Below are 24,824 nucleotides of genomic sequence, written 5' to 3' on the forward strand. Positions count from 1 at the left end.
GCATTAAAACCCACAGAGTACAGTAACACACCACCAGGATCGACAGGACAGAATTCTGTGTCACTAGGTTGCAATTTTATTAATTCAGAACAAAAAGCAAGCATCTCCTATTCATCAACCATTTAGCTTGGTTCTTCTCTAATCCGAACGCCAAACTACAGCAGCAGTAAGAATTCCCAAATTGTTTATTTTCCTATGGCCAAAAGTGCTAAGTGAGGATGAATAATATGTCATGAATAGCAGCTTTCACACAATCACAAATTGAAATTCAATCTGTCAAGACCTCATGTATCACACAAAGATTTGTTCTGAATCTTACAACAGCAAAACTTACTTTGATTTTAAAGATGCTGGTTTCAAATAATCATCTACACCTAGGTTCAAAACATCCGGTCGATATTCTTTTTTATATTGTAAACATTTCCTAATAAATGACTGAAATGAAAATAGTCATCAGTTAACATATATAAGTAAAAAAAGTTACATGTATCTTACAAACCAGCTCAAGTTATCTAAAATGAAACATACAACTGTTGTGATTATTTTAATATAACAATAAATCAATCTAGTTAAAATACAGATCTATATTTTGTTTCGTTTTTTTTATACTTTTGATGGCCTACACTACATGAAGATCTGACTGGTTGTAGTGGAAGGTCGCGTCAGGGGTCATATACGAGCAGCTTTTGACCCTATGACGTCAGACATTGATTAATCTATCAGTGTTGACGTTTCTAGTGGTTTACCTATAGTTCCGTGCACAGCACACCTAGAACTCGCCGTAACAGACTGTTTCATTAGCTAATCCTTCACATCAATCAGAATGTGGGTTATATAACAACTCTTCCAGATCCTAGTGTAGCAAAGACAATTAAAACGAAATTTTGAACTATAAAAAAACTAAACAAAATAGGATCTGTGTTTTAATCAGATTGGAATAAAGTTTAACCTATGCATTGTTATAATATAATGTGAATCACCACACACAGTCAGACTACATCAATACTTACCTTGGCTTCTGAACTAACTGGAGGTTTTGAGGGAAATTCTACTTCTGTTGCTTTTAGTATTGTATTTTCTTCCAAGATAGTTGCCTGAGATAGGTTATGTCCAAATGGCTGTAAAATAGGAAACATAAAAAATACCAGGTGTGCTCGATTGTGTTTCCAGAATGTTCCAAATTTTGTGTATTGCAATCGAGTGTTGCCAGATAGAATGCTACCACAGTTTCATCGTCCCAATAACAGACGTGGTTTGAGTACCGGTAGTTTCTTGACGTAATCACACATGAGAACTTGTTTCAGCTACAGAGATGGATTGAGAAAGGATTGTATTCCCTAGACGGTTGTAAAAATTTATCTTTGAAAGCCCCATGAAAGACATCTTCAATAGAAGGTTTATCTCAATTTAACTCCATACATCTTATCAAGGCCTTAACATAATACCCTGCATATTTCAGCACAGATTTTGATTGGCTACTGACCCATCTGGGGAGTCTATCAGATTTCTCGATCATTGCGAACACCAAGTCTCGCTCTTTCCAGCTAAAATGTCTACCTGTTATAATCGAGTTCAATGTCAAGGTTTCCATGGAGGTTGCCATGTTTGATTTAAGTGTGTTTGTGTCACAACCTCTGATTGGACACTAATCGTTCACGTGTCTGCATTAAAGGGAGATAACGTAGCTATATGTTTGGAAATTGCAGACCAGTCTAGCAACGTCCAGACGTTGTAAAACTCACAGTCGTTGTTGCTTCAGGAACATGCATGAAAGAATACCTTCTTGGTCGGAAAAGTTTTAGTTTAATGACGGGATTACCATAAGCCTTTAACATGCACTAGTTATTTGAATAAAATAGTTATTTGATAAAGTAATAGAGATATATTATATGAAGGGCTGTTACATACCTTTTTACCATATAAACATTGATAAAATATCACACCTACAGACCAGACATCTACCTTGGAGGAAATCTTTGGTGGAGTTTTACCTACGACAAAACATTCTGGGGGAAGATACCTGAAAATAACATTAAAATACATTTACAGTCTCTTAACACCATTGGAGGTTTTGTCAATCTCTTGCAAACTTCAATATTGTGGAAGTCGAATCTCAAACAGGAATATCATTAAAAAAAGGGTTAAATTCCATTCAGTATTTGATATGATGAATTGAAAATTAATCAACCTTCGGCATTCACCGCAGTAAGGATATAGTCAAAATAATAGCCACTTTCGATTGACCTCTTACCAATCCAGGTTGCGAAATAACGCTTGTCTACTTGTTAAATCCAAGTAACATTTACAAATGACAAGCAGGAAACAAACCTACTTATCGCCGGTGACTAGAATAATGTTTATAAAAGAATCTGTTAAAGTCGTAATGTCATTGGCTCTTCATCAATATTATATAACTCCATTGCAAAGAGTTTGATTTTTTTGTATTAAAAACAAAAATCAACCCCTTGTACCAATCTGACTGAATCCCCCCAAAAAATTAAAAACACACCCAGAGGCTTTAAAATACATCACAAATCATCACTATCATAATATAAATATAACCTGGGATCTTTACTTCCAATTTTTATTACACAGGGCCTTGGTTTATTTTGCTCGGACTGCTTTTTATTTTTGCAAAAAATTATTCATAACAGTAAATAAGAGGTTCAAGTGCCTTAATCGGCCACTGATTAAGGAAACCGTTATGTGTGCAACAAATATTTCACTTTGTGAGAATTTACATAAATTTGCCAATCAAGGCGCTTCTGTCCTATTTACATTGGGTCCAGCAACATGGTTTGAATAAACACCTCCCAGGCAACATTCCTACCAAAGTTTGTTCAATTCGATAGTTTTCAAGGGGAGATAATACAAATAAGCTTACCAGTAGGTTCCAGCACCCTGGGACGTTAGGTCCATCCCTATATCTGGAGAGTAAAATTCATCATCCATGATTTTACTCAGACCAAAATCGGTGATTTTAATTTCACCGCTAACTGACCCACTTCCTAATAAAATATTACCTACAAAAAATTAAAACAAACGTTAATATCTCAATATAAGATAGGGACATCAATGGCTGTTAAAGAAAACAAGGATAGGATGGGAATGCGGTTTATCAACCTATCAACATAATACTTTTGTCATCTGGAGACTAGCTTTTTGTCAACAGTCAGAAGTGTTATGCTATGAAGGAGAATTTTGCCCAGACAGTGACATTTACCCTATGCGAAATCATAACCAAATATCTTGTCTTGTATAACTTTCAGCGTTACCTGAAATAACTGTAAAATGTGATCTAAATATTCTGAATATCAATAGAGGTCTTCCTTTTTGTGGCGCTCCTCCCAACCGACGAATCTGGTATATTTAAGTATTGAGAATTATGCGTTCGAAATTTGCGATCTGTTATATCTGTGGCCATGTATTAATAACATTTCTGTAAATGGAGTTCGGTGTCCTCATGTATATGTATGAAATATTAAATCAAATGTTATTATTTGATAGCCACAGAGATAACAACAGGGCAAATTTAAAACGCATAACGCAACGTTTTGATCCATAGAACAATCACTACAAATATAACGAGTAGAGTGATCATGAGAATGATTGGCTGGATGTCGGGGAGGACATTGAAGGTGGGTGTATAAAAACAGCCGTCCCTGAGAGGTGGGGATATAGACATTCTTTTTTTCTGTCTCTGGAACAGCCCTCACTGGTTTGAAACAGCCCTTTGCCATCAGTATGCTTGGTTTTATCCAATTCGATTTCACTATATATCCAATTTACAAATTACGATCCATTCTGCATCCATTCTTACCAGGTTTCAGGTCATAATGTATCACAGGTGGTTTGATCTCATTGAGATATCTCAAAGCACTAACAGTTTGGCAAATTATGGAACGGGCCTCCTTCTCTGGAATGCACTTATTCTGTTTAAGATAGAAGTCAAGGTCATTGCCTTCACAATATTCTAACACTGTACAAAATCTGAAAAATAAGAACAAAAAAAATTAAATAAAACAAAGTGAATGGTGTTAGGCGTCTCAATCATTAAAGTCGCCAAATTACAGCAACATTGAATCAAAATTGTCAAATTCCCGTTTGTAGCATTCTATAGAATACATTTACTGTACTGACCAACGTTATTCTTTATCAAACAAATGATTTATTAAAATCATTTAAAAATAAAGACATTCTGCCCCTAAAAAAAAGATTCCATATTTAAAACGTAGAGCTTTGTAAAATCAATTTGGAATTGTAAATTTTAGTGTATGCAAGCAACTTACAAAATTAAAAAGAATTCTTTATACTTACGAGTTATTGTCAATTTCAAATACATCATAAAGTCTAACTATCCTAGGGTGGTTTAAACTCTTATGAATATTATACTCCCTTAATGCATGTCTGTAATAAACAACCATATTATTATAAAGTGTTATCAACAAATTTAATCATCTGACTGTAGATCAGATCTTTTGTTTCAGTCATATTTACACTTTTTGATTGACAGGCATGAAAATTGAATGACTAGAAAACATACCAGTCATTCAATTTACATGGCACAAAATTAGAATTTAAAATAATTTTACAATAAATAAAATACTTGAATTTTATTTTTTTAAATTGGACAATGCTATATTTTCCACTGGCATATTTCTGTATTGGTAGCACGTAAAAGGATCCCTCGACAGTTGAAACTTCAAATGAAAAGTATGCCAAAGACTGACTGGTGCAGAACAATGGTCATTAAAGTCCATTTCATTTAATTGTTATTTGGGGATTTGTAACGATATCAATGGCAAAACAAATCACAGTCAAGTTTTAACACATTTTTATCCACTGAGTGCCAGATATACGACACAATGCACTTGTTTTAAAAACACAAATATTGAAATGTTTACAACAAAATATTCAACTCACTTGATATAATTAGCTTTCTTATCTTCCTTCCATTCTTTATTAAGTTGATGTATTTTACACGCTACGTAACGCTGTTCTTTTAGATCAAACCCTTTATGTACTTCACTAAACCCCCCTTTACCCAACAAACTTAACAACAAATAACGTTCCGCTAATATAGGATGTTCTTTAAACCTGTAAATAAACAAACAAAATCATTCAATTCGTAGTTTGAGTTTCCGCAATTCAATATTTATTTAGTTTCAACAAAGCCAGATATTTGAGTGCCATCAAGATTAAGTTTCAACAAAGGCAGACATCTGAGTGCCATCATAATAAGACTTTAGTGTTCATCATTTAATGCATTCAATTACCTTTTGTTTCCCAGGTAAGATTTAACAAATGGAATGGGGTTTAATGTGACGCGTCACCATAATATTTTGGTCATTTCAAGACTAATATATGGTAATCTATATTTCTGTTTACGTGGGCAGTAAAGAATTTTGATGGATTGCACCATTTCAAATCCCCCCCCCCCTTCAATTCTTTGAATGTGTACACAGGTGATCTTGGTTTTCCATTCCAAAGATTTTTCTCCGCCCATACCAGGGGATTAACCTGGGATATTTTACCAGGTCATTTCAGGACTAACATGGTTCAGTTTTATTTCAATAATTCGCTTGCGTGTAATGGTCATTAGCAGCAGGACCCGGAGAAAACCCCACTCATGTACAAGTGGGTAATCGAAACCACGCACTTGACTCAATGACAGACTTTATGAACTAACTCGCACGCGTTTAATAATTCGGACATCCAACCCCCACTGGATTAGAAGAAGTACACAAACCTAGAATTATCTTCATTATGTATTCGTTTTAATTCACGGATATGAAGATTTCTTTCTCGTTCTAGTTTTTCTAATTCTAACTGTAAGTCTGCATCTTCTTTTTTAAGAGAGGCTTGCCGCAATTTCAATATTTCATCTTGCTCGTAATATTCTATAATTGATAACCTGAAAGAACAAATATAACATTTTAACTACTTCTTGTGTCTGTGAAAATATTTTCACAAATGAATTATTGTGGGTCAACCGTCTCTTGAACTTTGACCTAGACAAAAGTCTAAAACCTACTTTCATAATCCATATCAATAGTATTTTGCATAGCGGAAGACTAGTGAACTGCTTTTCTCTCAAGATGATTAAATCTTTACTTCAGCACAGAATGGAATACTGTTTAACGTTTCACCAACACAATAATGCCGTCATTTTCTGACCAACATCTGGTCATTAATATGACTAGTGAGAATCAGGCACTTGCCAACTGTTCTGTGAGTGGGAAAAGACAGGGAACTGTTACGAATTATTTAGACAGCTAGCTGTCATTTCAATCGCTTTGTTTACATCTAGGCCTTTCGCCGGTCTCGTTATCACGTTAAACCGGAAGTGTACTTTCATGGTGGAATTTAGCTTATTTTCACAATAAATACATATTGTCAATAACCTAGAATAGTGTTTAAACACGTGATCATTGAAAATAAATCAAAAACACCAGAACTTACGGTTTTTCACCAGGTTTTATGAAATTATCGTGTTTTGAGTTTTTATTAATATTTGCAGGCGGTTTACGTTTTACTAATATACGCCGTAGCCTGTCTATATCTTCTTTCTCCGTGGCTATCCTCTCTTGACATCTAAAAAGTGAAACATAATTTAACTCAATAATAAGTTGAAAGAATCAAATTGGGTAACGTCTTACTTTTCGATAATAAATATGGGCATATGACATTCCATAGGTGAAATTTTACCTGACAGAAGCACTTGTCTCGATTTTCAAATGTCAGGTGATCTTTAACGTGCTGCTAATGGTCTACCCTTTTCCTTGCTAGGCTCTTTTGATTTGCACTAAACGAGGATGGAAAATGCAAGGAACTTTCTTGGGATCAGTACTAGGCCTAGAATTGACCCAGTCAGCCAGTGCCCCAGGACATTTTGTGACATGTCTAATGACCTTGTCGCTTGGTCCACGTTACTCATATTTGGGAATTAACATTTATCTCTATTTTTACAAAGCATGAGACAGAATTTTATCCAGACAGCTTAATTTTTGCTTATCTTCTGTTAACCAGACAGCTTTATTTTTGCTCATCTTCTGTTAACTAGACAGCTCTATTTTTTGCTTAACTTCTGTTTTTTTTCTTATCTTCTGTTTACTAGACAGCTTTATTGTTTGCTTATCTTCTGTTAACCAGACAGCTTTATTTTGGCTTATCTTCTGTTATTTTTGCTTATCTTGTCAACCAGACAGCTTTATTTTTTCGTTTATCTAATTTGTGATGTTATTTACTATAGTAAGAAACTGGTGTTGTTAGTAATATAGTTTAATACAGACAAATACATACTTCATTAAATCTGTGAAAGCCCAACCATCGACCCAGTTCTCTACAAACTGGGCACCTTGTCTCTGTGTCACAAACTGACCTAGTCGTAATCTATTCTCCATACATTTCTGTCTGGTGGTTTTCTTCACTAATTCACTCTGATAAAACAAAACAAAAACCCTTGAAAATTTGCCAAGACAATATTATTATTATTATAGCATATTTATAGTGCGCCATTTCATATAACATGTTCAGGGGCACTTTACAAACTGACAATGTAATCATAAATAAACAAGATTATGGACATGTTAACGATTGTATACAGAGTCAGTTAAAAGCCTGATTAAATAAATGTGTTTTAAGTTGTTTTTTAAAAGAATATAAAGATGTACAACATCTTAAACTAAATGGTAGATTATTCCATAAAACAGGTGCTTGATAACTAAAAGAGCGCTGACCATAAGAAACTAGTTCAACAGTTTGGGCTTTAAAAGTAGTAAATCTGATATATACATTCAGATAGCACCTATAATCTCATTGATTTCAAACTTAAATTCATTGAAACAGATACTATATATATATGAAACTGAAGTCAAACAAGGCCATACAAAAGAATTTTCAGTCATTTCTTGCTCATTACTACATGCAGATTGCAGAATAACTATTATCCCCAACTGATCGCATTTAAGTGGTCTTCAAAAATTAAACAGGCGATTAGACAATTATTCTACGATTGTAATGAACTACCACAGACAATGTGTCTGAGAAAATAATTAGTTAATGGGTGCTTGTTCTTTTTAAGAACCTAAGAAATGCTCAGTTTTCCCTGCTATTGTCTCTCGATTTTATAACTTACCTTCTCCTTTAATAATGATTTATTGACTTCTAAACATTTCTGTAAATTATCTTTATGTTTCTCTAACAGTTTCTGTTGGGCAGTTAATTGACGTCTGATTTCATCATTTTGCTGAAATGAAAACATCAGAACTATATAATATCTTTTCCTCGTCATTCAAATCTCTGTTATTAGAATTATTTGCAATTTGAATAAGTCTACTGTAGAAAATGATCTAGTACTTCTATCAATGATCTTAAATTCTCTCATCATTATCAGGTGTTTTCACTTAAGATTATTTTGCAATCTGCATACATGTATAGTACATACTGGGCCAGATTAATCTTGTATGGGGCCCTTGGCTGAAAATGTTACTGGGGCCCTAGCATCCACAGTGAAATTGGGGCATATTCTGGTCATTGTACACCACAGACAAATGCAATTTGTATGTCAGTATTTCCCCTAGTTTCCTTAAAGTAGCTGCAAAAGTTTTAAATCCTTCTAGTCAAACCCTACCGTAATATGTGACATATTTATATGTGGTACAAAATTTGGAGCCCCCCTTAAATATCTGGACTCCTAGCTTTAGCCCAGTTGCACCCCCCCACCCCCACTACTCCCCGAATCCCTTATCTGTGCCCGAGTGCATATTATTAATACTGTTTATATATAAAATAAGGTAGTACTACATGTATATAGTTTTATATATAAACAAGGTTATACTATATACAGCATAGTTTTAACATAGTTTTATATATCAACAAGGTAATACTATATACTGCATAGTTTTATATATAAACAAGGTAATACTATATACTGCATAGTTTTATATATAAACAAGGTTATACTATATACTGCACAGTTTTATATATAAACAAGGTTATACTATATACAGCATAGTTTTAACATAGTTTTATATATAAACAAGGTAATACTATATTTTTAAAATAGTTTTATATATAAAATAAGGTAATAATGTACTCACCCTAACTAAGTCATCAATACGACTATCTTTTTGTTCTATATCTGACACTGATCTCGACTCTAATGCTCGGATGTGAGTAACTGTCATGTCTGTCTGAAAAATACATTATTTATTGGCTTTATAAATCAATAATGTTCATGTCTGTCCATCTTCATTAATAAAATATATTTCTTGATTAGCTGTGATTTAACTATACATTGAATGTTTTCAAATTGTAGTATTATAAGGTGTGCTTACTTCTGCCAATCCATCGCTGACAATGATATAGAAATGAAATAGGGTTTAAAGTCCTGCTTTTCTGATCCAACCGATCTAATAAAAATAGGCACACGGCATAAATGAAGTGTGTTATGAGGGAAATTTTTTTTGTTTTTTATTAGCTATGGTTTCCCATGTGCAATAAACAATATTTCAATATCCTCTTCCATTTGAGCAATTACCACAAATAAAATCAAACCGGGTCTTTACGCCAATCAAAAGGTCAAGCTCCTACAAACTTCTCTGCTCGTGATACAGCACAAGCAAAATGTCGCCAGAAGAAGTCTTTTTATTATCTAAGGGCTAAAATCTGTACTAGATTTTAATTTTCAGTCAATGAAAAAGCAGCATCCTTATATTTTTACGAGTGAGTAAAATTCACAAAAGGATCTATTTCACTAATAAAATAACAGAGTTGGAATTCCCTGCAAAATACTTACTTGAACTCCTTTTGTACAACAATAAATAGGTCTAGCAGGAAAAGACAAAACTTCCGAGCTAGAATGAGAACTACTTTGTGGAGATGCAGCCAGGTAGCCCTGTCATACAGAAAGAAAAAAAATTAGAAATATTACAAGAAATCCAAATATATGTACATTTAAAATCATCACAGTGTAAAATATATCCTTGACTTTATTTCTTTTCGAGTTATGTATTACAATGCAATGAAATGAAACCCACTGCTAAAGACACCTATGCGCAAGTGAATTATTGAAATAAAATTAAAAACCATATGTTAGTCCCGAAATGACCTAGTTTGTGTCAAGTGGACGTTAAACCCCATTTCTCTTTCTCTCTTCCGTCAGTTTAAATATAGATCAGTGGATGGTGTCTTAGCATGATTGGAAGAGCTGCAATTGCATTGGTTGTTTCAAGGAAACTGGACCACTAAATTCAAAGACATTTTATGTTTTCGTTCAATCACTTTTTACCTCCGCAAAGCATAGTATAAATGTTTTACGCAGGTTCTTGGTTCTAACCAAAGCATGAAATGCACATAAAGTTCTTGAGACCTAAATCTGCCTATTACTATTACAGGTCTTTATTCTGGTTTCAAAAGCTATGTAAACTATATAAACTATTACAGCAAGAACGGCCAGTTCCTACATAATGCATCTTTAAAATAATTTTTCTCAAGGTCTACTTTTATTCATAATTATGTCTGTAATAATGGGGCATATGAGACCATAATTACTAATGATTTCAGTTAATGAATTAATACAGTGTAACAAAAGACGTCTATGTAAAAATGAGTTTAATCTAAACAACTAGCCATATTTTCATCTGTTATTCAAACATCCTATAAGTGAAATGATAACTTACATGAGACAAGGTCTGTGGAGACGGAGATTTAGCACCTGAAGCAGGAATCATGTTACGACTAGGAGATTGATTCTGCTGCTGAAATAAAGTCAATTTCATTGATGAATTGTTAAATACATTAGATGAGACACTAAATCGGTCAAACCATTTTTTTGAACGTCGGTTCCTTTTCCAGAATCATCCAGGGTTCCTGGATCAAGACGCATGTCATCTTGACATAAGTAAATGATGCAACCAGAGAAACTGACACACGTATTGTGCTGCTTTCTTGGTTTATCTGCAATAGTCTAATTATGGTGCTAGTCACACCAATGGCTAATGTCTGACGTCCAATATCTGGATGTAAACAACTGAATGACTCATCTTGTTAAATCTTAATTTCATTTTTCATTATTTCATGTATTGGCTTGATCGCTCTATTAACATCTTAAGACATGTTTAAGAAACCTCCAGTATGGGACTGTGACTATAACATAATAAAACCATCAACTTTGACCTTGATAAGACTGCCAATAAAATGTCTCATTGATCAAAACCAATAAAATGACTTCACTGAATGTTTTGTATCGTAGGTTTTGATTGGTTGTAAAATGATTATAAAATGTCTTAAGACTGAGATAAAGTGGAGTAAACAATTAAACTCGGACAAAAGGAACGAAAAGTTAGATAATCTATAGTGATGCGTTGAATACACTAAGGACTGTTAAACCATGGTCTGTAAGTAATGGTTTTAGTAATTCCTGACAAAATGTCAGTTGCTAATGAACTTATACCTGATATTATGATCTTTGTGTTGGACAATATCAAAGACACCAGAGAGATTTGTGTCAGACTAAACCTCAATTCCTAACAATGTCTATGACAGATGCCTTATATCCTAATGAACTAGTATCGTATATTATTATGATCTTTGTGCTGGACATGTGTCGAACAAAGATAATGTATTTGTGCCAGACAAATCCTCAATGTCTGACAATGTCTATGAAATGAAAATGAAATGAAGAAATGGGGTTTAACCTCCTACTGTTCTGCTCCGAACTGGTCTAATGAAGACGGGCATATGCCATACAGTCTGCTATGAGGGAAATTTTGCCCCGACAGCAGCACTACTTCCAACTTTCAAGGGATCTTTTACGTGCACGCCAATGTGTACACGGGACCTGTTTTTTGTACCATCCGAACGACTGGATGAACGTTTTCGGCCAATGCAAGGATCGAACACCCGACCTCCAGGCTAGCGAGCCAGCGTCTTACCCACTACCGTGAACCCCACAATGTCTAGGACAGGCATCTTATTTCAAGACTTTTCTAAACAATTTGGACATGAATTTGTCCACAACAGAGAAGATCATATAATGTTGGAAACTAGTGAACTGACCTTGAAATATTCATTTATTTTCTTTCCATTTGTCTCAGCTCGGCCAGATTTTGTGGCACTACCTGAAGAAATAAACAAAATAATCATTAACATCTTGACATTTTTTAATATAGTTACTTCGATTTTATTCAAATATGTAATGCAAGGTTGATTTGATTTGAAATTGTGTGTTAATATGTGCGCGAGTAATAAAAAGACAACCTTTACTACACTTGCCTTAATATTCATTTATTCAATGAAATAAACATTCTTAAACCTGTGAGATATCACACATAATGTAATACATACAACATGACATGTCGCACCTTACCAAATTAACAGTTTTGGGTTTGAACTAAAATAGATATCTGGTTCGATCTTTTGCAGTAACTGTCACTCATTTACAGGAAGTTTTCTTGTCTGTGTATTATGGCTGGATGCGTGGGAGGGGCCGCTTCAGATAAAAACTACCCTTGCTGCACAGAACATGATTTTCTGTTTCAAATTACGATCGACTAATAATCAATTGCCATGTACAAATGAAATGACATCAGCCAGGGGCACAAATACCTTTATGTAACAAATAGTATTAAAGATATCCGAGATAAAATATGGCACCATGTTTATTCAAACAATTTAAACCATCTGAAGCCAGCGTTAAGGCATCACTGATTGAATAGGAGCTAACTGGTTCAGGTCAGGATAGTGTTTGTATAAAATTCATCCGCCAAAACATTGTACACTCAACATATCTCATTTGAGCAGCACTCTGGAGTCATGACAGAATTTATGCACATGTATGCACTTACCCATTTCCCCACTATCTGGGGCATTTTTTCTTTTACGTTTCCGTTCTGATGGTGTTCTGCATTTATCTGGGGTGCCAATCTGTCCTTCTGAACCTTCGTCTCTGTCCAGGGATCCAGCACTCAGGTTACTGCTTGTGTCCTGTAACATGGTCATTGGCTGTGACGTAGAAGTATTTAAGGGCTGAAACTGAACAGAACAAAAACCCAAAGTTCATCAATATTATAGTTATTCCAACAGACACACACCAGCATAAAATCAAAAGAAAAAAATGCTATCACCATAAAAATGCGGAGAGAATTTTGTGGATTGTAATTATTGGAATTGCCTGTGAAATATCTATGCAATTGTTGTTACTTGTGTTTTTAGAGCTGAACAATAACATGGTTGTTTACAAGTAAACAAAAATTATAAAATTATATGCTTGTTGATGTAATATAACATAAGTAATCTTATGTAAATTACCTGAAATAATAATTCTGTATTTATATTAATTGGAAGCAAAGTATGAAGACTTTCATTAAATCTTATTAGCAAAGCTTCATAAGCCAGATTCACACTGCAGATATTATGTTGAATTTACTTTAATGAATAATTCATTGCCTGTTTATATTTTATATTGATAGGGGTGACATCGACTAATGTTGGGGGTTTAGATAAGTTCTATTTTTATCCATATTTGCCATTGTCATAACTTTTGACTTGACATGTTTAAACATTGTATTTAAATCTGTAGTATGAACGCAGCCTTATTCTAGAGGGTAAATGTAGATACACTAAACTTGTACACAAAGAGACAACATATTCAATTAGAATATTAATAACCACAAAGTTTAGTATGTCTTGTTGAAAATTGTTCATTAAACAAAGTGTTATTACATGATTTACGTTTGTATCTGGTAACTGCTCAGATCACGGCTTTACTAATTTAGTTCAAGATTTCTGATGACTCATCATTCAGATCTTGAGCTGGGCCCATTTCTGCATATTAGGCACATGTACCATCATTGATTCATCAAAACTGTTAGCACTTATATCACCCGCAAGCTTAATTTACCTCTAATAAAATAGTTTGTGTCAAAGGGAGATAATAAGCTTAACACCCATTCAGCCTAATCATAACTATTGTCATAAGTGTACTGACTACTGTTCTTAAATTAAAGATGCATTATATAAGAGCTAAACCTGCCTATTACAGGATTTTATATTGGCTTCAAATTCAAATGATATATAAATTATTATTTACACATTCATTCGCATGACAAGTCTATAATCAACTCTCCAGAAACTCGGATGGTGCAGATGTTAACAGATTTTAATACAATCCCCATTTAATAATGATTTCATTCAAAGATAGGTTGCCAGGCAACAAAACATACGCCCACAGCAGCTAAATCGTCCGAGCGGTCGACAAGGGTTGTCGAATATTTATTCCTTTGTAGGTACATGTAATTGGGGGTCTTTACAAGACAATTCCATACAAATCAGATTATAAATTTTGTCGTTTTGAGGGTTTACAAGGTTCTACAAACTGAAACAAGGGTCTCAACTCTGGAAGTAATCTACAGAAATTGTTGAAATTTGACAGGCTTTTTCGTTTTACTAATTTAAATAATGCATATAAATTTCATACATATCGGATGATAACTTTCATCAATCGAGCATTAACAAGGTTTAACAAAATGAAACAAGGGCAATAACTCTAGAAGTAATTATTGTAAATTGCTGAAATTCAATAGGCTTTTTTGTTTCACTAATTTAAATCATGCATATAAATTTCACAAAGATTGGGTGATAACTTTTGGCGTTAGAGCGTTCACAAGGATCAATAAAGTGAAACAAGGGCCATAACTCTAGACGTAATAAACAGAAATTGCTGAAATTCAATAGGCTTTTTCGTTTCACTAACCTTAATAATGCATATACATTTCACAAAGATTCGGTGATAACTTTTGGTGATGGAGCGTTCACAAGGTTCAATAAAGTGAAACAAGGGCCATAACTCTAGACGTAATTAATGGAAATTGCTGAAATTCAATAGGCTTTTTCGTCTCACTAATTTAAATAATGCATATAATTTTCAGAAAGATCGAATGATAACTTTTGACGTTAGAGCGTTCACAAGGATCAATAAAGTGAAACAAGGATACTCTAGACGTAATTAACAGAAATTGCTGAAATTCAATAGGCTTCTTCGTTTCAGTAATCTTAATAATGCAAATAAATTTCAGAAAGATCGGATGATAACTTTTGACGTTAGAGCGTTCACAAAGATCAATAAAGTGAAACAAGGGCCATAACTCTAGACGTAATAAACGGAAATTGCTGACATTCAATAGGCTTCTTCGTTTCAGTAATCTAAATAATGCATATAAATTTCAGAAAGATCGGATGATAACTAAAGTGAAACAAGGGCCATAATAAACAGAAATTATTGAAATTAAATAGGCTTCTTCATCTCACTAATGTAAACAACATATATCAATTTTAAAACAATTGGATGATAACTTTTGGCGTTAGAGCGTTCACAAGAAATTGTTGACGACGGACGGATGGACGGGGGCGACGGCAATATTCGTCCACATTTCAATGTGGGCGTATAAAAATGGAGAAGCAAAGTTGATTCTCGATTAACAAGTAACGTTGCTGCGATAATAAACAATCCAAGGCAAAACTTCAAACAGTGATAACATCAATCCGAAACAAGTAATTTGACTGAAATATTCAAATATATCTATTTTGAATTACCTATTTTGGAACTATAGCAAGAACAGCCCGCTCTTTATCTAAATCTTATATAATGTATCTTTAAAGTGTATGTAACATGTAGATCACTGCCCAATTATACTGATCGGTTAATAATTTATATTAATCAAAATTCGAAAGAAAGATTGCTTTCTAAATGCTATATTGCCTACATATGTAAGCCCCTAATTACATTGTGTATGTGAACTCATTTTATAGAACTTTGTGATTCTCTGATAACAAACACTCCCCCATAATGAGATCCATAAAATGTTTATAAATGAAGGTTGAAGTGACACAAACTTTGTATTGGTGTAAGACTTTTAAAACATTTTGAACCTGATCAATAGTGTAGGTCTATTTCCTGTTTGTATATCATGTTCTATTAAAATGTTATACAATATTATCACCATGAATAATGTGAAGTGCTATAATATAAACCTTTAACAGTGCCGGTTGGTCATACAAATATGTATATAAATCATTGTAGGTTACAATGTCAATCATTTTACGCCTCAATGATCAGGATTATTGATGTTCATTCATATACATTATACATTAGGCTAGAAAATATATGCTGTGTAATCAAAGCCACATGTATTAACATTAAATGTAAATGGTAAAGTCTCAATTTGTCAGAAGGCCAATAATCGCTTTCCGTATTTAAGTCCACTCAAAGCAAACTAGGTCATTTTAGGACTGACATATATAGTATAATAATTTTACTTAAATAATTTCCCTTGACCATAAGTAAGGCGACCCTACTCTCCATGGAGAGAGAGAGAGAGAGAGAGAGAGAGATGGGGTTTAACGTCCACTCAACACAAACTAGGTCATTTCGGGACTAACATGGTTTAATTTTATTTCAATAATTCGCTTGTGCGTAAGGGTCTTTAGCAGTGGGAGGAAACCGGAGGACCCGGAGAAAACCCACAAGGTTGGACAGGCAAACCTACTCCTTGTCACGTACAAGCGGAGATTCGAAACAGGCCATCCAACTCCCCTCTCCATGTAGAAGTTTGAAATAGAAACCATGCTACTTGATCTACATGTAATGTACATGTACATGTATGCTCTATATTAGTTTACTCAACCTCAACCACCCAATTGCCCGGAAATCAAAGGGTGGCTATTACTTCCATTTGGATTAATGGTTTGGGCCTTAATGATTCTTGTTAATTGTTTGTTAAGACTACATTTGTGTGTATCATCTAAAATATTTGATAATAAGCCTGTACATGTATTTTGTTCTGAGTTCTGTATATCATTATCAATGTGATTTGATTCATCCATGCATATTTAGAGATATATATTTTGTACCTATATCTCAATAAATCGATATATTTTTACTGTATAATGAATGTACCAATAAGTTGTCCACATACCATGAAGTAGTTTAACTTTTTTTTAATATACTGTAACATAATGTTAACATTGACAGGTGGGTGTTCAAAGTTAATTTTTATATTTTAACCACTTAACTTTTAACATATAAACTATTAAAGTGTACATTGTTTATAGGCAACAGAATCACCATGGATACAACAATGGGTATTTAAATCGTGTTTCTTTGATTTTTATGCATGTAACAGTCAGTATAAGTAGCCAAATAATGCAATACAAGCAGTTTCCTATTATAACACACTGGAACCGTATTACCTATACAGGGGTCAAAGGTTTAACTCACTAAAACACCAATGTAACTCTTGATCTCTTACACAGTACATGTGTATAATGAAGTACAACAAATAACCAGTATAAACTACAGTATATTGATGAATTGTGACTCCATTATCAAGTTTCATTATTTGTCAAACATTTCGCAATAGTTTGTGCATTAAAGACTTAATTTAAAACAAATCTGAGTACACATCGAATGGTATTTAATACTGTATGATATTATTCGAATGCTATCTAATTCAGTAGAATTAATCAATTTATGAACAGGGTTTCATATAAATCTCTCAAATCAATATATTTCACTGAATTAATGTTACTAAAGATGCATTATGTAAGTGCTATTGAAGATCTTTCTTTTGGCCTCAAACCTTATATAAATTATTAATTAGACATTTATTCACATGACCAGGCCATAATCAATGCCCTAGAACATCAAATGGTGTTGATTTGAACGGATTGAAACATCATCGCTATTTACAGTAATATCTAATTTAAAAATGGATAATCAACGCTTTCTACAACAGTAGCAATGAAAATTGAGACTACGCTATTCTTTAAACAGTCATAACTCCACTCAGATGGAAGTAAATTTCAATATATTACTTTCTCATTCAATATTTTTAAACTGTTTTAGTAGCAAGAACTGTCAGCTACATGTATGTGTGTCTAAATCTTACATACGGTAACACATAATTAAATATTTCACAGGAGATGAAAAACATCAAATTCCATTATTTTTAATTGACATCGAATAACGAATAATAAAAAATCAGTTCGAAATAAGCACGAAATATTCAAATGTTTTTTTGTCACCACTGAAAACAATATTGTGAGTCATTTTAAAACATTCTGAAGTACATTAACTACTGTAGACAGTGTGAATACAGTAAGGATCTTAATACAGTCAATTTTCAAATAATGGCTTGATGAATGACTTAAATAAGCTAGACCGTCTGCAGGTCTCTGGTATTTTAAGTGTGCAGTAGAATAATAACTAAGAACATGTTGATATGAGTGGCAGCAAGTATAATCGGGTTACAATAGGCCAATGAGAATGAAACAGTTAAAAATAAACTGGTAGCCACCAACAGCTGCATGTAGTCAAATTATTCACTTTTCTTGCCAAAATATTTCAATAGTAAACAAAAATTTTAAATAAAATACAAACATGCATAAAACCCATTCTTGTTGAAGCATAGAACATTTTCTTGGTCTTATACTGTAATATTTCCTCTTCTAAGTGGATGTACTAACATGTAGTACAAGGTTGACAATTTAATAATAAATCATTATCAACAGCTTGCAGATAACTAGAAACCAGGTTCGAGGTTTATCTCATCATAATGATTAAACACTATAATATCCACAATGTGTACTAATTCCTATTCACAGCTTATAACCTGGGCACTTAGTATATTAGAATACAATTTAAGCTGCATTAACAGGCCAGATATTAATCCGTAGGTTGTAAGACTGTAGTCTGTGTGTGTAGGTAGGTAGGGACACCCAACAATAATGAGCTAATCACTTTCTGATCAAGTTTAAAGGCAATCAGTTGATCATCTCTGATATTAAATAATATTATGTTAGTAAGTCATTTAAAGCCACATAAAGGTCAAGGTCGATATCCAGCTGTATTTGTCAATGTTACCAGTAAATAATCTGAATTTTGATATGGATATATGTATATATGACCCAATATTATAAAACATGACTAGATATCTATTTAAAATGATGAACTTTTTCAAGTCAGAACATACATGTTTATAATTGTACATTTTATAAAATTTGTAAAACCTAGTGGCATTTATCAATGCTAAAGCTGTGGGAGGTCAAAGGTTGCATTAATTGTATACATGATAGTGCAATTAAACCTTAATCACTGGGATTAAAGATCTACATGTACCCATTAAATATCTATACCTTAATTATATCATCAATATTCAACAGTTGAAATTTATATTTTCTCTTTATATATTAATATCTTTGTATAGACCTACATTATAATATTATAGTTTACCTTTTCATTACAATGATTATTCATATATACATAACATGTAACAATAATATATATTGGAAATTGTTGCAAATTATCATAATATCGTCACTGATATATTATTGTACTATGGGCATTCTGTCTTGAATAATTTCTTTCATTAAGAATAAGCATACATGTATTTGTAATGAACAGGAAAAATCAAATTATAGACTGGAGCTTTTAATGTTATTTAATTATTTCTTAATATACAGTTGTATGTACAACTGTATCGATTCACCCACGATCTAAGGTGGCTCCACCTGTCCATTATTATAAATAAAGAGAGAAATGGGGTTTAACATCTACTCAACACAAACTAGGTCATTACTAGACTAACGTATGGTACAATTTTATTTCAATAATAACTCTGTCAATAGGGGTCTTTAGCAGTGGGAGGAAACCAGAGGTTCGAGAGAAAACCCACAAGATTCGGCAGACAACTCTACTCCTTGTGAGGTTGAAACTACTGCACTTGACTCAATGATAGGTTGCCTGGCAATGTAACATACGGCCACAGCAGTTAAATGAGCAGTCAACATATTTATGCTTTTACAAGACAATGATATCAATTTCATACAGATCAAATGTTCATACTGTAGATGTTATAAACAGAAATTGCCTAAATTCAATGGGCTTCTTTGTTTTATTTATCTCAATAATGCATTTAAATCTAATACAGATCGGATGATAACTTTTGTCATTAGAGCATTCACAAAGGGTTCAACAAAGTGAAACAAGGGCCATAACTCTAGAAGTAATTAATGGAAATTGCTGAAAGTAAATAGGCTTCTTTGCTTTACTAATTCAAATAATACAGGTAAATTTAATACAGCTCGGATGATAACTTTAGTTGTTAGTCGTTATAACTTTAATTACAATCATGACATCATCACATTTCTTATTACATCCAATCTATATTTAGAAACTCATTTAAAGCTTGTAGAGATCTAATCTTGATGACTAAGCCAAAACTGAGAACTAAAAGCATATTAACTTTGAGACTTGCAAAAAAAGGCTACATGTGCTTGTATACGTCTACAGTTTACATTAGCAACCAAGTTAAATAAGTCAATGTTTAGAGTGGTGACTGGTAACAGGGGATCTTAACACCCCTACATGTAAAATGCAGATTTGTGGGGGTTAATGTCGATTTGGAAAATGTCCTAAGGGAGACCGCACATGAAAGATAGGTTGCCAGGCAACGAAACATACGAACACAGCAGCTAAATCGTCCAAGCGGTGACAAGGATTGCCACATATCTTCTTTTGTAGGTAATGGGCAGCATTTACAAGACAATTTCATACAGATCAGATTATAATTTCGATGTTTGAGGGTTCACAAGGTTCTACAAATTGAAACAAGGGCCTTAACTCTGGAAGTAATTTACTAATTTAAATAATATAGGTAATTTAATAAATTTCATATAGATCGGATGATAACTTTTGCCCTTCAAGTATTCACAAGGTCCAACAAAGTGAATCAAGGGCCTTAACTCTAGACGTAATTAAAGCTATTAACGGAAATTGCTGAAATTCAATAGGCAATAGACTTCTTTGTTTCCCAATTCAAATGATATATATAAAATTCATACAGGTTGGATCATAACTTTTTCATTAGAGCGTTCACAAAGTGAAATAAGGGTTGTAACTAAGGATGTAACGAGTCAAAAAAAATTGAACCGGTTAACCGATGGGCAAAAAACCGACCGTGACCGGTCAACCGATTCACTTTTTAGTTGCGGAGTTATTAATCGCCGGACCGTACGCAGGATTAAAGTTTACTTTTTCACACTGTTTAACTTCGTTTTGAATATAAGAAGAGTTTATTTATTGCAGCTTATTTTGTTTTTCATTCAAATTTCTCGGAAGGAAACATTGCGTCGTCTAACAGTCAAAAAGGTCATGGTCTCACGTGGTCGTCACTCGCCCAGTAGCACATGCCGTTGTGTGACAGATCGGAAAATTGATACAATATTATTAGTGTTCGACCCGTTATAAATATAGGAATATTCTATGGCCCCACCTACCTCCATCTCAATGTGCAATGTTATAATGTAATCCATTAATAAAATATTTAATTCGACGTCTTTATTCGCGCGCACGGCATTACTTTCATTTTCATACGCATTTAATAGTCAACCTGTAGTCAAGATTACCCAGCCCGAAGATACAACGCAATAAGTCGCTCTTTTCTGGAGAGTCTTAGATCACGGTCAAAACATTATTATAACTTACATAATTTATATTTATAAATATTGCCGTATTAAAAGCTAATACTATAAAATTTGTATGTTTACCACACGTGACTGAACATGTGACCCCATCGAGCCAATGAAATGACGAAAAGATTATACCATTTGGCCACATGCCAGAGGGACGAAAGATACTTTGTTTACGGCATAATTTTTCTACTACGTTTTCGAGCAGCGAACACGACCGTTTTATTACCGGGAAATTTTTGTATCAACGTGTAATATGAACAAGAGAGCCTGGGCTAATGCTAGTTTACTACTAGGTCGATATACACTGACATTGTTATATAGAACGAATAACGGTCACAGGAATATCGAACCGGTCTGGTTGCAGAACCGAACCGTAACCGGTCAACCGAGTAACCGTTTACATCCTTAGTTGTAACTCCAGAAGATATTAACAGAAATTATTGAAATCAAATAGGCTTCTTCATCTCACTATAACATAGATCAATTTCAAAACAATCAGAGAACAATAGTAGTCTGTAGATGGACGGGGGAGACAGCAATATACAAACACATTTCTATGTGGGCATACAAAAAAGTTTGAGAATCACAACCAAGAATGGAAATAAGGCACCTGTGACAATGTCTGGCAAAATCCTTCTGGTGCCAATCATACATGTAATGTCTTACACAGATCCTACATGTATAAATACTTGTCCAGAACAAAGTTCAAAATGTCAGGTACTACAATGTAGTTCATTAGCAAATGTACAGTCAGGTAGGTTACAACAAAAATAGTTATTTCAAGGTTTGCACTGCAAGAGAGAGAGAGAGAGAGAGAGAGAGAGAAATGGGGTTTAATGTCTACTCAACACAAACTAGGTCATTTCGGGACTAACAATTTTATTTCAATAATTTGCTTGCACGTAGGTGTCTTTAGCAGTGGGAGGAAACCGGAGGACCTGGAGAAAACCCACGAGGTTGGACAGGCGACCCCACTCCTTGTCACGCACAACCGTTGAATTGAAACCATGCCAGTTGACTCAATGACAGACCTTATGGTACAATGCACTGCAATAGGCAACCATATAAAGTAAAAGATAATTTGATTTTAAAGTATGTAAGACAGTGTGAGTGTAATGTTAATATGATTGATCTGTGTAATTAGAACTGTGTAAATTACAGTATTATTGACAGTTGTTAGAGAGTTATGTACTGGTTATAATTAGTATTACATCAGATAATCTTAATCTATACTAAAAGCACATCTTTCACTTTTTATTATCTTGATTGTCTATTAGATATTAATATTAAAGATACATTATGTATGTTTTGGATAAAGAGCTGGCAGTTCTCACTATATATAGTTAAGGGATAATATTGGTGCCAGTCATTATCACATATGTGATAGAACTGGTTAAACACATTCCAAATATTATTTTAACACATAGATCAATGCTACGATAGATGCGTAATGAAGATTTCAAGAAACGAAGTGACGAATGCAAAAGGAAAACATGAGTTATCCTTCTATATAGCTGACTGGAGTGACGAGTGATAACAGACACATGGGCAAATTTCTGCTCACTAATAATTCCTTTGGAGACAAAAAGTTGTTACATGTACAAATGTATGTGAGACTGTGAGAGAATATCTGACAATTCAAAAATGTATTTGAATGAGTTTAATCATCAACAGATCGGATAAGATGGCATCAAGAGTTAATTATTGTCTTTCCATGTTAATAAATGTCAAATTAATAGTTTATATAACATTTCAGGCCTTAAGAAAGATCTGCAATAGGCAGAATTACCTCTTGCATAATGCATTTTAAACAGTTTTTATGATTTTCATTCTCTATTCAAAGGATCGCCAACCTCCAGCGCATGATCCACATGTCGCGCTTTGGATTATTAGAAGCACATTCGCCTGTTATGTGGAAATTCTCTTCTAAAAATAACATCAAGCTGTGACACAGTATACTGTCTTAAGTCTATTACATGTACGTTCATAAGCAATATCATCAATATGGAAAAATAACTTTGCCAATATTATTTCAATGTTCACAGTGCAAACTTGATATGTCAGCAGTTCAAAATACGTAGTTTAGTTTTACTATTTGCAATTTCCATTGCTCCGCAATACCATTGCCACAATGTTAAAATACAGAATACATTTTTCAAAAATACAAAATACAGTATAATAGTTATTTTGTACATTACACTTTTCCATTCTGCACTATAGACAAATGCATAACAGAACTTAGCATATTAGTACATATACCTTATATGGAACCTCATTTGCATACAGGAAAAAAGTCTGGACTACAATGGACATTAATGATTTACTCAATCAATCTACAAGGTCAAGGTCAGTAGAAGAGGTACTCATATACAGACCTTGAAAAATCGTGCCACGCCACCAACATCAAGACGAAAGGATCATTCAGCTTATTTTGCTTACTCAAACGTATTTGCAGTTTGGAGATACACGTTATGAAAGACAGAGCCAAAATCTTCTAAATCATTATCTCAAAAGAGGATAGTTAGAGAGAAAAGACTTGTTAAACTTGTTGCAGCCATTTTAAAAAACCCAAAGTCGCTCGTTTTCATTACAGATTATAATCCTACCGCTGTTAAGTTATTAAGTCCATTGAAGAGAAATGTCATAATTTTAACATGTTCGGAAATGTTCCGTAAAATCTCTAATAAAAAAACAATCACAGCATTCAGACCTCAAAATCATGTTCACGAAATCTAGACAAATTTAACAAATAAGGGATCGTCCTTAATTCATTCAAGAACTCTGTCAAACAAAAATATATCTCTAACAAATTAAGGGTCATAATCTATTTGTTTACTTAACCCAACAAATATTAATTATCCTGGAGACGAGAGAGAGAGAAATGGGGTTTAACGTCCACTCGACACAAACTAGGTCATTTCGTGACTAACACATAGTTTAATTTTATTTCAATAATTTGCTTGCGCGTAGGGGTCTTTAGCAGTGGGAGGTAACCGGAGGACCCTGAGAAAACCCACAAGGTTGGACAGGCGACCCTACTCCTTGCCACGTACAACCAGGGATTCGAAACCAGTTGACTCAATGACAGACTTTATGGTACAGCGCGCACGTGCTAACCATTCAGCCACCCAACCCCCTTATCCTGGAGACTATCCGGGAGACTATTTCAAGGATACTGTATTTTTATTGGTTGACAATTAGAAACTAAGTACAAATTCTAGTTGCAAGAAAATGGAAGAGCTGACTGTGAGTATACATCATCAACAATCAGTCTCAGTCTGCAAGTTCTACTT

General features: G+C 33.7%; 1 protein-coding gene across 6 annotated transcripts in view; it reads right to left on the bottom strand.

Annotated features, from left to right (window-relative positions):
* The window catches only part of LOC126831905 (serine/threonine-protein kinase tousled-like 2), a 36,169-nt gene that overhangs the window by 4,672 nt on the left and 6,673 nt on the right, over positions 1-24,824 (bottom strand). For 3 of the 6 annotated variants that reach the window (XM_050562567.1, XM_050562565.2, XM_050562570.1), the window contains exons 3-18: positions 12,849-13,035; positions 12,061-12,122; positions 10,683-10,760; positions 9,800-9,898; positions 9,102-9,194; positions 8,138-8,248; positions 7,303-7,439; positions 6,463-6,594; positions 5,750-5,914; positions 4,924-5,097; positions 4,318-4,407; positions 3,821-3,990; positions 2,885-3,023; positions 1,909-2,020; positions 1,011-1,118; positions 335-435 (exon numbers count right to left, since the gene is read on the bottom strand). In XM_050562567.1, coding sequence (XP_050418524.1) covers positions 335-435; positions 1,011-1,118; positions 1,909-2,020; positions 2,885-3,023; positions 3,821-3,990; positions 4,318-4,407; positions 4,924-5,097; positions 5,750-5,914; positions 6,463-6,594; positions 7,303-7,439; positions 8,138-8,248; positions 9,102-9,194; positions 9,800-9,898; positions 10,683-10,760; positions 12,061-12,122; positions 12,849-13,035 — 1,958 coding nt within the window. The remainder of the gene's footprint in view (positions 1-334; positions 436-1,010; positions 1,119-1,908; positions 2,021-2,884; positions 3,024-3,820; positions 3,991-4,317; positions 4,408-4,923; positions 5,098-5,749; positions 5,915-6,462; positions 6,595-7,302; positions 7,440-8,137; positions 8,249-9,101; positions 9,195-9,799; positions 9,899-10,682; positions 10,761-12,060; positions 12,123-12,848; positions 13,036-24,824) is intronic. The other 3 variants (XM_050562571.1, XM_050562569.2, XM_050562566.2) reach the window with 2 other exon arrangements.

This window comes from Patella vulgata, chromosome 9, assembly GCF_932274485.2.
Source record: "Patella vulgata chromosome 9, xgPatVulg1.2, whole genome shotgun sequence".
NCBI lineage: Eukaryota > Metazoa > Mollusca > Gastropoda > Patellidae > Patella > Patella vulgata.